The sequence below is a fragment of the Halichoeres trimaculatus genome, unplaced genomic scaffold, assembly GCF_033239565.1.
Source record: "Halichoeres trimaculatus isolate MK-OKI-2021-1 unplaced genomic scaffold, fHalTri1.1 fHalTri1_scaffold_4, whole genome shotgun sequence".
Classification (NCBI taxonomy): domain Eukaryota; kingdom Metazoa; phylum Chordata; class Actinopteri; order Labriformes; family Labridae; genus Halichoeres; species Halichoeres trimaculatus.
The window spans coordinates 6652401-6666915 of NW_027437182.1; the positions used below are offsets into that span (position 1 = coordinate 6652401).

At 39.9% G+C, this 14515-nt stretch overlaps 1 protein-coding gene across 6 annotated transcripts in view; it reads left to right on the plus strand.

The window, feature by feature from the left end:
• lrp8 (low density lipoprotein receptor-related protein 8, apolipoprotein e receptor) overlaps positions 1 to 14515 on the plus strand; it is a 292858-nt gene that overhangs the window by 145181 nt on the left and 133162 nt on the right. For all 6 annotated transcript variants that reach the window (XM_074667517.1, XM_074667521.1, XM_074667519.1 and 3 more), the window contains exon 4: positions 13440 to 13568. In XM_074667517.1, coding sequence (XP_074523618.1) covers positions 13440 to 13568 — 129 coding nt within the window. The remainder of the gene's footprint in view (positions 1 to 13439; positions 13569 to 14515) is intronic.

Sequence of the window (14515 nt, forward strand, 5' to 3'; positions counted from 1 at the left end):
ATGAATAGATGAATGGTAACGGTTAGGAACTAGCTCCTGATGACCACATGTGATCACATGAGATACCAGAAACAACCACAGGAGGCCCAAGAGAACACGAGTATCCAATGTAAAGTGTCAATTATAGCTCCCTCTGTGAAGATAGTGGTATCTTTTATTGTCTGCTACATATGTAAGTGTTATCTTCTGGTGAAAAAATGTTCTTTGGATTCTATTATCCTAATGAGAAGTCATCTATACAAGGCCTCTCACACCTAAACTTTTCCAAACAAGCCTCAGAGACAAGCTTCACCACAGACAGCGAGGTTAATGAGCATCACCATGACTACATGACCCACTGCATCCAATCATACCATTACACATGCGAAGCCTTTACAAGCCGTATAATTGGCTGATCCATACGTCTCTGTGCTTGTATGACTCATCGATGCATATGAGCGCTCTGTTGGCCTGAAGGTCCCCTGCCTCCCCTCCTTTGTGCTCCGCAGTCTGCAGTCAGACTCCAGTCTTTTCTCTCTCCTCTGTAAAGGTCAGAGCAGTGAAAGAAAAGCGCTTCACTCTTACTGCAAGCAGTGCACTAACTGGAAGAGATTAACTGGGCAGTAGCTGTGAGACTTGCAGTCGTTTGGGTTGTGCTACTTTCACAGCTCTACAAAGTTCATTTGGTTTTGTTTTTTGTGTATATTAACTTTATGAACTCTGCAGTATGAGTCTAACGATGTCTCCAATGAGAGTTTGGGTTGTAGTTTTTATTTCTTTTATTGTCTTTAATGCTTCATATCACTAAGAGCTGCACAACCTCATCTTTTAAAGGTCAGCCAGAGTATTGAGACAGTGTGTTTCACAAAAAGAATACCCCTGCTACATCTGCCATCTGAAAGCCCATGTAAGAGGATTGTAATTCATTTTAAAGTAACTGAATCCCTTTCTTTAGATATTGTAGAATATGGAAAGCTGTTAGCATAAAATTGGTATCAACCATAGTTCAGCCCTTCAAGTACTCACTTCATGCAGGGACACAATTTTGGTTTACTGATGCACATGTAGGCTTTACTAGTGAAGCAAAACGTGTCACTAGTAGTACTGGTAACAGAAAAAAAATCACTCATGGTACTAGTAGGCTGTTTATAATCCCTCATACTTCATTTGCATTAAGCCTACAAGTACTACTAGTTCCTCTTTTGGGTGTATGAGTAGAACTAGTAGACTACAAACAGTCAACTTGTATTTTGAGTGAAACATTGTAAATTAGCTAGTGGTACTAGTAAACAAAAATCTTGTGTAAAGGTTTTTAGTCTTATGTGCAAGTAGACCTTAAAAGTAAGGCAAAGTCATCTACTAGTAAACAATTTTGTGTTACTAGTAGCACAAGTATAGCTTAGTGGAAAGCTGTTTGAGCATAAAATTCATATCAGTGATATCAATGGTAATTCAGCTCTACTAGTACTCATTTTTAGAGTACATGTACTCAGTTTTGTTTCACTAGTTACATGTACCTTTACTAGTACAGCAAAATTATCACTTTTTCTACTAGTAAACCAAAAAATGTTCACTGGTGGTACTAGTAGGCTGTTTTAAGTCTAGTAGTACTACTAGTAGACCTAAATGATCACTAGTATTACTAGTAAGCCTTATTTTCAAATAAGTGGGTGGGAAAAACAATTCAGGCTTCCCATTGGCTTTTGAAAAAGTATAAAAAACAAAACAGGGAGCTTTATTTGTCAATTATCCCTCATACTTCATTTGCATCAGGTCTACTTGTACTACTAGTGACTCTTTTAGCTTTACTAGTAGCACTAGTGGACTACAAACATTCCACTAGTACGAGTGAGACATTTTAAGTTAACAAGTGGTACTAGTAAACTTAAAACTTGTTTAACTAGCAAAGGTTTTTGGACAGGTGTGCAAGCAGACATTACTAGTAGAGAAAGTCATCTACTAGACAACAACTTTTGTTACTAGTAGTGCGAGTACATCTATAAATTATTACTAGTAAGTTTACTAGTACAACTAGTAACACAAAATTGTTGACTAGTAGATGACTTTGCTTCAATAGTAAGGTCTACCTGCACACTAGTGTGCAAAAAACTTTTCCTGTGAAACAAAATTTTGGTTTACTAGTACTACTAGTACACTTTTGGTCCACTGGTGACACTTTCGGCATACCTAGTAAAGTCTACACATGCACTAGAAAACCAAGTACTAGTAGACCTGAACTATGATTGCTATCACCGATATCAGGTTTATGCTGTAATGACTTTCCATAGTAGTAAACTCGGATCCCAAACCGGAATCTAAAGTGCATTATGTGAGCATTATCAGGCCTTCAGGTCATAAAACGCCCAATTTGATCACATTCCAACCCAATACTTCTGTTTCCTCTCTGTGCTTCTGACGTATCTTGCCTCAGCACAAGTTCACCCCCACATCGATTTTTCCATTCTGTGACCAATATCTGACCCACCTCCCCCACTTACATCTGCCTCTGTCTCTTTTTCTCCTCCGCCGTATTCTCTCCATCTTATCCATCTGCCTCCGTCTCTCTCCATCTGTTCCCCGTTTGATTCCTCGTCCATCAGTCCAGGTTAATCCAGGTGCTTAAAGTGATGGTGTGGGCTTGAGATATGTTAATGTAAGTGTCCAGGCAGATATTAAATTGTCTGAAAGGCGGCTGGAATTTTATATTGTCTCTATATAAGCATTGTGAGTCACCAGAACGGCCGGGCACACAGCTGAATATTGATTGGAGAGATGCCCTGGCCCTGTTTTTTACTGCGGAGTCGCCGAGCGATAAAAGTTTACTGTTCTCAAGCAGCCATTCTCTGAGTTTACGGTTCAACCTCATGGCTGAAACTTGAGTTTAATTGTCCCATTTCACAGACGATCAGCTGTTATGGAGCCCTGTTAGTTTGGATTTAATTGATGATTTGTCAAACACATGGAAGAAATAAGTTCCATCATCTCATTCACTCCCATAACACACTTTATAACTTTATTTTGGACTCATTCCTGGTGCTCACAATCTGCTTTGGGAGTCCCAGAACTAAGTTTATCAGAAAGTTTGATATTTGAAGTGCAGATTAAAAACCAGGGCTTCGGCTGTGTTACAAATCCAAAGTTATCTTTACTAAAATGGTTTTTATTTTTTGCCTTTGCTTTGGCGAGGATGTTGAGTTGATTGACAATCCCAGCAATGCAGATTACTGTGCATGAAAAACAGATAAACTCTTATTACAGTTCAGAAGAGACAATCACTTGAAATCTCAGATTTCTAAGTTCAAAACTATCTAACATACAAATAAAAAGTTAACAACAAAATAAGATCAAAGAGGAACTTTGACCCAAGAAATGTTAGCAGTTTTTCACAGTTATGGTCGAACATCTAGTAATTTGACATTTCAGCTTTAATCTGTACTTTTTGATTTGACTGCTGTTTAAATCATATATCCCCCAAAAGAAGGTAACTCTGAGGTGACTTATAGGTCAAGGAAAAACATGTAAATACAGCGTACAGAGACCAAAGAGTATAATCATCCTGTTCTCTCTAACCTCTTACATTATCAGACTTTTCTTTAGAGGAGATATTTGGCACACAAGAAGAATGAATTGTCAAAAATAATGGAGTAAAACTGCCGAGAGAATAAAAAGTTATTATAGCTGAAGAATCCAAGCTATGATGCAATATTCTGATGGAAATTTCTTAAAATTTTTATTGAATGAAAAAAAAATCTAGCAAAGCAAAAGCAATTTTTGTCATTTGAGTGTTGTCATTTGACAATTCATGACTCTTTTTAATAGTTTTGCTGGAAATTGAAAAAACAATCAGTGGGATGTTTTTCTGTAAATCAGCAAGCATAACTGACGCTCACTCTTAATGACCCCACTTCTTATACAGCTACACATAAAAGACATAAACTGATGTGTTTAGGTGTTTTTTTGTTTGTTTTAATACAGTGTCAACAGACAGAATTGGAATTTGCTGGACCTGATTATAATGTTGTGTCAGATCAGGTTGTCAGTAACATCCCTCTTGCTGCTGAGAGTTGATTGCCTTTGTTATGGTTTGATCATCGACTGTATAACAACTTGAAGCTAACACAGTGATTTTGATAGCTTGCTAGTTCTAGCTGACATTAACCTAAAGCTAGCAGCTAACATTTTTCTTTTTTTGCTCCAAACCTTTGACTGTATACAGAGTGGACAGCGTGGCTTTGCTATTGCTATTGCTATTGCTACCAATGTACGGTTTTGAAGCCAAAATATCCCCGTCACAGGCACTGCCATTGGCAGCCGTTGTGCAGCCAGAGTCTGCGCAGTAGAGACTCATAGACAAATAATGACAGAAATAATTACTGTTTTTTTCCTTTCAATACTCTTCTCTTCTCTTGCCCCCTGACATGCTTCACAATCCCTGAAAGAAATACACAAGAACGGAAGCTGCCAATCATCATTACACATGACACAAAGCCTTGTTTTTAACCTTTAGAACTATTTAAAACAAAAGTTTTCAGAAAAAAAGAGAATTTGAATACAAGGCAGCCAAATGGTATCTTCAAACCACCACAACAATCATATGTGAGAAACATTTCTACGAGGTGCATTAGTTTGTTAAAGTTTGACCACAGTCCATCTGGAATGACTGTGGAGATGGATTTTTTTGACCTACACTGCAGCCAGCCACCAGGAGGAGCAGTTTTTTTGGCCACCTCAATTCTTCTACCGTATGTTTTTGACTAATCAGGACCAGCCACATTTAAAATATATGATATGTAATAACTGATGTTAAAATAAAAACGTCTTTGTTTCTGTGTTATTAAACTTTTTCACTCTGATGTTGTTGCCTTGGAGCACATGTGGAGCCAATTGATATTCACAGTCTGTGGAAGATTATTTGAGCATCCATAACACCCTGCTGAAGTGAAGAGGCGTGTTTTTAAGCGTTTGTTATTCAGGGCTGTGGTGTCCATAAATCAGGAGAATTCATCTTAAACATTTTAAATTAGTCTGAGTGTAATCCATAGCGCCAGCACAGAGTAAATCATCCATACTGTTAGCTTCAATTCAACATGTGCCACACTAACACATCCCCTCCTCTCATGTGTCATTGTTTGATATGCTGTCTCATTGTGACAGACGCTGACTTAAAGGTGACTTATGCCACCTCCAGAGCTCATACACACACCTCATGATAAATAAATTATCTTAGCATTAGCCTGCAGGGCTAGGGGCTTTCTAAATCAATCACCAGGCCGGTTAGCTTGGATGCTAGGCAGGCAGCCGGAGAGCGGCCACAATGCTTCAGTCCCCTCCCTCCTTGTGAAGGGAAATTAAGAAGGTAGTTAATCAAAAAGTCATTAGCATACAGCGCCTTGCTCCGTCCACCCCTATACCCCGCTCATAATAGACACTTAGGCCGGCCATGTGAGGAGAATAACAATTCTGGAGCACTTCTGCTTGTGCGCCTGTCTGAATTAAACGACTGAGTCGTCCCCTATGTGCCAAATGAGTTTTCTGACCCCAGGATCAGCAGAAACAAATTTAGAATCTGCTGAACAATTTTGGAAATACTGAGAGCATGAATATTTGAAAACAGGACTCATTTCGAAGGACACAGTTTGCTTTTCTCAAAATGAAATCCATTAAGTTGACTTTTCTTGTAAAGTGCTCAGGTACAGCTCTTTCTCTCTCAATAATATAAATATTATTATTTCTGCCTGAATTATAGTGCTTATGAGGAAGACTGTGGCAGCCCACGGTCCACATGGCATAAAGTCCTTGACTGTGAAATTATAAGACACACTTTTGATTTCTTATGTTTGTACAAAAAGTGGGCTGCTGTAAAGGAAAATTGTATTGCCAGAGTAGTTCCTGTTTTTATTTTATATGAGGATTACATTTTTTTTGTAATGGCTAAAAGGTGCCATGTTATTCCTGAAGATTAACACTTCTAAAATGTTTTGTCATGGTCATGTTTGCTTCTTTAGGTCATGGAGAAATATCTATGTTAAAGGGGCTGTGAGGACTTTGACAGTGATCTTGCTAAAGTCTCTCTTCTAGATATATGCCTGATCGTAATCCACACTACAAAATGAAATCATTAGCGCCAATATTACAGGTTAGAGATAATTTTAAATTGCTACTTCTTAGTTTCCTGATCAAGTCGAGGAGAACCAAATTGATTTATGGCACGTCTTGGTTTCTATGACAACGCCACGCCTGCTGACAAGTTTAGTAGTAAGAAGAAATAAAACACAGATATCTGTGTTTTTCTCTGCTGAAAATGATTTCTGTGATTAATTTTGTGGTGATGGTAGACACAGGAGCCTAACTGTCTAAAGCTGAGCTAAAGGCTAATTAGCTAATTAGCCAGTCTGTTGTTGACGTTGTTTGCCCCGGCTGCATAGGTAAAGGCAAGATACATGCAGCCTATGGCTGCAGCGCTTACATGCATATGGGCATGTAACTCAGTCCCAGTACATGCACACTGTACTGTGTGGCAAGAGACGTGATGAGGTCATGTTTTACGCAATAAATACCTGATAAATACCTTACCTCTGCGCGTTGTATCCAGTAAAAAGTTATCTTGAACAAAGAAAATTGTTTCCATCTGATCTTCATTTAATTCCAAAACAAACACACCTCGCTAAAAGCCATTTACAACAGTGTGCATGAGACTCCAGGCCAAAAGGTGGCGAGGCAGTCCAATTAACAGCTCCTCCTTGATAGCATTTTTTTTTATTACAGTCAGTTTCATAACCAGCTAAAAACTTTTGACAGGAGCTTTAAATTTGATTTTAAAAAGTCTGCCTTTGTTTCATCACAAGTCTTAGAGGCTAACAGAAACATGCTGCCCACACAAGATGAGTATAAATTAAATAGAGTAGTGGGTTATAGTGTGAGTAAAAAGGATGCTGAGCTTCATCTGTTGAGGGTCATGTGCCTGTTGAAGGCCGACAAACTGCAGATAAGAACAAGCCCTGACCAAATCATCTGGTCGTTTGTTTTTATTTATCCAGGAGCTTTACCTTTGATGCAATGTGGATACATTCACTGATCTCACACGCTCGTCTTGACCCCCACTCATTCAATAATGCATCCACCCACCTGGGAGCTGTCGTGTCCTAACACCGTCTCTTACAGCTCACCACCACGCAGCTCCGCTGGAGCATGCTAAGCATCGGCTCCCTGGCTGTTACTCACCGTAGGCCTTGGCAGTGAAGGAGCTAGCTGGCTGCTAACAGCCCTGTGTTTGTCTCAGAGTCCCTCAGGAGTTTTATAGCCCATGAAATATTCATCCAACACAAAGTCTGAAGAATAGTAAATTCAGTTAAACGCTCATAACCTGCAGCTTGAACGGGGGCTATGGTTGTGAATTTGAGAGTGAGTGTGTCTGGGAGCATAATCCTGCCACCATGAACACATGTGTGCACTGCATGTGCTTATATGATATGAGCGCATGTATACGTACATCTTTCATATTTTCAGCAGGTTATTGTGTTCATATATTTTTCACAGCTGCAGCCCTTGTACATTTTCCTGCAGTGAGATTGTGTCGATATCACTCCCGGCCTGGAAGATGATCGTGGTCTGCAATATCCCCGAAGCTACAGACCTGTCTGCAGCTCCCTGTCGATAAGTCCATCAATGCTCCTCAGCGCCTGCTCTGCTGCTGGATACACCTGTCAGCATTTAGAGAGGAGGGCAGGGAGAGGGTGAACCAAGGCAGTGACTTTCAAAAAGTGTAGGGGAAAGTATGTTCACTACAACTTCATTACCAGCGTGTGGAGAGGTGGAGTCAGACAGCAAAGCCTTTATGGAACATGAAAGAGCTGAGAGGAGGGTCTGCACCAACCAGAGTCTGACTCAGGCTGTGAAAAGAAAAACCTTTTACAGGCTACATGACTGCATGAGCAGAAGTGCTTTTATATTATAATAAAGACAATGTAAAGCAGCTTAGCAGGCATTGTTTGTGCTGCAAATGATTCATTGAACGTGCAATAATTAGATTTGTCCTTTCCATTTAGCGAACTTTATTACTCTCGGGATGAAGACCATCTAATTGATGATGTCATAATCAATATTAACGGAGCTCGCTGTTGTTTTTGCTGGCCCGAAGTCAGACGTTTGATTGGCAGCTTATCCGTGACTCCGCCCCTCTCAGCTCGCAGGGCATGAAATGGTCAGTCAGACAAATTACATCCTTTCAACCCAGCCGTCAATCAGACACTTAGCGGACTGAGACCCTCAGGGTACAGTTCCCTATGTGATGGTTTGTATTAGAGTGGGAGTCTCCAGCAGTAGCCTCTGGATCCGGCTGACCCACATACACACAGGAGTATACGTGAAAAATAATGTGAGACATGAAGCCAGAGCTGAAGAGCACTACAGCTTGAAAACCCACATCAACACTCATTTAAACGGGCTGTAGAATTGGCCAGATGTCTGACAATTCACTGGCCTCCTTCTGCATATTAACACACCCACACACACACACCTCCTGTTGGTATTCATATTCACACCATCACACTGACCAGAGGGGCTACAACAGACAGACTGTGCTGCCTTGAAGGAGAATTAAGAGATCAACAACAGCACAGACAGACAGGAGAGGGGGAAGCACACAGGTCCAGCTCAGTTCAACAAAGAGTTACTCCTGTTCACATGTTAGTTTATGCAAAGTTGTATCCAGCCCCAATCAATGCAACAGTGACATCCAAATCAGAAGCTAACTTGTTCCCCCAGAAGCCTATAGAGGGATTATTTGTTTATCAACAAAGCAGGATGTGTGTGCAACTCGGGTGCAGAAGCACTGTGGAGTATAAAGGTTTGTCAACTGATGTGGAGGTGCTAACCACCAAAAAACAGATTTTTAATCTAGTTATCATCACTTATTTGGATGGTAAACGGCTCCGAGGCTTGTGAAATAGCAGTGAGTGGACAGAAGAGATCAGCAAGTGGACAGATATGAGGTGGACAGACGTTTTTAGCAGGGAAATCAGTTGGTACCAAGAGAGCAATTTAAACACACAACTGTCACTCGATGCTCATGACTGCATTATCCGTGGACACTTACCAGACTGTGACAGACCAGGACGTAAATGTGTATCAATAAATCAGAAACCCTACTAAAATAAAAAAAAGCCTAGTTCATAATAAAAGAACCAGAAAACTACGTCCAAAGTTAATAATTTACCCACAGATATCTCTGGTGTTTCAGTGTAAAGTGTGACCCTGTTAACTGGTGACTCTTGGCCATTAATCACTGATACTGTCGGCTGAGAGTCACCAGTTAGCATAGTCGCTATTAACTCCAAAACACCGGTTTCTCTGTGACGGTCAAAACTTGACAGAAGTTGCCTCTGTTGTATAGAATCTTATCTAAAAAACTAGATACAGAACAACTGTACATTTTTATGCTGATAACAGGTTGAATTTAGTGTTTAAAAAACGCTAACTGGTGTGAATGAATGGAGCTAAATGCTGCTTCCGGGGCCAAGATGCGTGCACACATTTATGATGGCGTAGACTGATAATCCCTCTATACGGCAGTAGTTATTTTTACTCAAAAGAAACAGGTGATAATCTCAGATGTTGACCCCAGTTCCTCAAACATTGGCTCCAAATACCAATGAAAGTTTCAGTGGCTTATGATTCTCTCTCTCTCTTTCTTCTTCTGATTATATTAATGGCAACAGTTATGCATCAGCATGAATAAGAGGGGGTGTGTCTGATTTGTCAGACAAGTGAGCACTTAGGTGTTTTTTAACCCCAGCAACTCTAGCCTGAAACGATGTGCTTTCAACCATCAGAACAAGGCTCTAAATTTGTTTCAGCTAATGCTGCTTAGGAAGGATGCATCCCACTCAAAGTCATCAATCAACTGGCTTTTCTTTAGAGTACTAAAACTGGTGGATCCCTGCTGTATTCTTGTTTAGGATGGCAGAGCGGTCTGGTATTTATCCAGCCCAAGCTGTTTTAGGCTTTTTAAAATGGCATTGACTGGTGACAGCCTTGTCAGTAATGCGTGTCCCATTTTAAGTGTCAACAAATCCAACTGCAGAGCACAAAAGCACTCAAAACCAATTCAGCCTGAATATCTCCCATGCTAATAGGCTAACTGCAGAGCTACACACTTCTGTAGCCTGTGTCATTTTTACTAAAGTGGCCTGCATTGTTGCTTTACAGCCCTCTAATGGTGTGGCAGTGGGTTGCAATTGCATTTTTTTTTCTTTTTTTGCATTTTCAGGTACTTTAAGTTCCTGGACCTTCTGAAGAACCAACTCTGAGTCTATGGTTCCTACAGAACATTTTTTTCCGATCTGTAATCTGTATCATTGTATTTTTGTCATAATAAAATAATAATAATAATAATAATAATAATAATAATAATAATAATAATAATAATAATAATAATAATAATAATTATTATTATTATTATTATTATTATTATTATTATTATTATTATTATACTGATAATTGATAATTATGTAATTATATAATTATAAAATATAACAATTATATCAATAACTGACAATTATAAAACAAATAATAATGAATAATGAATAAATAATAAGAGAATCTAAACTTGAAAAGTCCAGATGATAAGTAGGTGTAAGGTGAGCTTCTGCTCCTGGTAGCTTTACTACTTTTTAGGTTATGATTCCTTTATTGTGGGCCATAAAACAACACTAAAATAATAGCAGCACAAACTATTACGAAAATACACGGAAACAATATGTTTATTATAGGCCCCAACAGGTTTTCACCATCTGCCGATATTATTGTTTGAGTATGGAAAATAGCAGCAGAGGTGATAGAGCAGCCATAGCAGTTTGGACAAATAAAATGCAAGCAGGGACTTTTTCAGTCCAGCACATTCTGGCAATGCAGGCTACACAGTTGGAGAAAAATCTGGCAATGACTACCTGTAATGCTAAAACTCCCAGCGTCCCTCAATGAGGGTCCCAACCGACCAGCAGCCATTTATTCAGAGCTGTTAAAAAATAAAACTGAGAAGAAAGAAAGAAATAGGGAATAAATAAAGGAGTAAAGAAGTGAAATAGGCAGATCCCACAGGAACTATTGATCTGTGGGCGAAACACTCACACAGACATGTAAACACACACACACACACACACACATACACAAACCCTCAGGCTGGATGCCAGGACACATTCTGGTGGTCAAATATGTATAATTGATAGAGTTGAGTTTGACACAGCGCTGTAATGTAATCTGGGACTGGATTCCCTTTGGTGCAAGAGTGTGTGGGAGTGTGTGAGTGTGTGTGTGTGTGGACTTGCAGACAGAAAGAGGTAAGGTGAGGAGTGTAGTGGTTTTCAGGAGGAAGGGACAGAGCAGGGTTTGCTGTGGGACTCCGTGTAAATTTGATGTATTGCACAGCAGTATTTTTCCTCCCTGTACTAACCCCCCGGGCTACACATGTACGAACAATGGCCTTCTCTACTGTAATGGGCTTCTGCCAACAGGGACCACTTTCTCACACACACACACACACAATGTGTGCATGTGTGTGTTTGTGTGTGATCAACTGCACCAGGAGGTTCCTCACTTTATTCACTGATTTATGGTTAAAACAATCTCTGTTTGGCTGTAGAAGGTTCAGGAATGCACAGCACTGTATACACACGGTAAAGCCCAATGAAAGAAATAACAGTCTTTAAACTGACAGTGTTCCTAATGCCATTACTTTTTCCAGTAATGGGTAATCTAATAATATAAATATCACACAGCTACCATCTGTGTAACCTGCAGTCAGAGAGGATCTCATGCAGCATCTTTGGATCAAACCAACTGGAGGGTGAGGGGTGGATGCTTTTTGAGGTTTAAATGTCACAAGTAGCCAACTTGACTTGAAAAAATATTAAAGATGGCAGGACCATACATAAAAATAAGGGGGTAATCAGGTGAAATTACAAGCCAGGAGTGGAGAAAAAAGACAGGGTTAAAAAGTGTGAGAAACACTCCCAAATTGAGAGTGTTGGCAGGTCTTGCTCAGACAGACACACGGCAAGAGCTGCAAATTTAATATGCACGCATCTGGAGTGGTCTGTTGGGTTAAAACTGGCATTTCCAGGATGGAAGTCAACAGACACTAAGGCCTGGACCACACCAATATGGATCTATTCCTAAACGCACATTTTTTCTTTGTCCAATTGGGCCTCTCAACCACACAAATGCAGCGGTTTCACCCACTTAAACAGAGATTTTTTAAAATAGATAAAAAAAGTGAAGAAGTAAAAAATTATCCAGTTGAGCTGGTGCTGGTGTTGAAGCGATGGCATCAAGCACCTAGCAACCAGTCACTGTAGCAATGGTTGCCAACAACAATCTATCTCTACAGATAGATATAATAATTTTGTATTTTATTTTTTTTTTCGCCATCTCCTTTGTTGACCACTTCTTCTTCCTGTTTTTGACTGAGCATGCTCATAACATTCTTCTTCTATGGTTTTCACATTTTGCTAACCTGCCACTTATCGGCCAGGCATGGCATTGCAGGCTTCAGGGGCGATCGTTTTCAGTTTTGCCTCTTTGTATGAACAGAGATATTTCTGTTGTGTGAACAGAGATTTTTTTTTAAACAAGGACAAAGATATCCGGTCAAAAAAATATCCATATCGGTGTGGTCCAGGCCTAAGTCAATGACATGGTTGTAAATGCCAAGAACACACATGTAAACATTATGTCCCAGAGCGAAACCTGCTCAAATTTTTTTTATTAATTTGGAAAAGTAATGTGTAACTATAACTAATTCCTTTTTTAAGTAATTTGCCCATCACTGTTAATGCCTTATTTTCTTACAATCATGAAAATCAAGTATTTATGATGAAGTTTATCAGAAATTCCAGGTCTTCAGTTTTAGCCCTCTAAGGGTAGGAACTTGAAGATTGCTCACATTTCGTTCACCACAATACGATATACTATGCACTATGCTACACCTCATGTTCTCCTGGATACACAGAGAGCTTCATCTTCAGCCATCTTACTGTGTTAACCATCTTTCCTGTTTTCTGTCTTTTTCCCTGTCTGCATGTTTCTCGTCTTCATGCTTTGTGTATTGTCCCTGTGTGTTTTTCGCTGGCTTTGTGCCTGCTGACAGTATTCCTGCTTCTTTGTTCCTCTGTCACTGTGTGTCTAGTTTAATTGCAGGCCTTTGAGAGGGGATCGATTTGAGCAACAAGATAACTTAGTTATCAAACTGTTTCATTGACTGGCTGTCCTTTCTCCCTCTATCTTTCGCCTCCTCCCTACTTCCTTTCTCGTTTGACTCTCCATATGTTTGTCCTCCATCCCTCTCTGCCTCTCTGGTTCATCTATCCGTCCTGACTTCCTCCTGTCCTGTTTCCTATCTTGTTCCTTCCTCTCCCTCTGTGCCCTCTCTAATCCCATTTTTCACCTCTGTCCTGTCTCTACAGGCCGACAGACGTGTCCACCAGAGAAGTTTGACTGCGGAGGCGCTACCAGCAAATGTGTTTCGTTATCCTGGCGATGTGATGGAGAGAGGGACTGTGAGAACGGGGCGGATGAGGAGCAGTGCGCTGCAGGTAGGTGTGCGACTGGGAGCTGGAAATGTTGAAAAAGAAGACGATCCACTGTGAGCACTGTCTGACCTTGTTTTAACTTTGTGCCAAAGCTTCAGAGTCAGTGCTTTGGCTCCATGATGCTGGATCCTGACTCTGCAGGTGCTTGAAAATGCATCAACTGTCTTTTCTTTTTCCTTTATAAAGCTTAATTAAGCAGAGATGACTGACATGAGTAATAATGTTAATTTCCTGTCACCACTCGCTGTTGGCAGCTGAGGTGACAAAGAAAATTGTCTAGCGTTTTAGGCGCGTCCATTGTTCTCTGTGCAGAGTGCTCATTTGCTGTTTGTTTACTGCGCGCTCCTCTTTGATTAATGCACAAAGCAAATTGTATTATCCTCAAAATTATAGGTTCTTACCTGCACAGCTTGTCATTTTCTTCATGAAGTGTAGCTTCAGGACTGTTCTGCTCTTTAAAATCAATCAGTTTTGGAAAAGAGTTTCTAAAGCCTGCATGAGTGTGGTAAAACTCACAAATGCCTCATCTGTACTCTGCTAACTGGAAAAGTTTCTCTGTGGAAAAACAGGTTAGAGTTTTGAATTAAACAAGACTAGTAAGGTTTTTAAGAAATTTTAATAATAGATAACAGATAGAAAAATAAAAGTTGTACTGTAAGATCAAAGATAAGAGGAAAAAAGAAGTGTGGGTTCCCATGTGATGATACTTCCAGAAATCGAAGTATAAGAGAGCTCCTGTTCCAGTGATAACTGCGCAGAGCCATGTGTTGAAACAGGCTCTGCAGCAGTAATCGATGCTAAGTTTAGATCTTAGAGAATACTTAAACATGATTAAACTTGTAGTACTCAGCTTTTATCCAGTATTAGGTCTGCAGGGCAAGCCTGGAAGACTTTTGAAAGTTTTCTATCCTCATCACTTGTTTTTATTTACTTATTTATTTATTTTCACA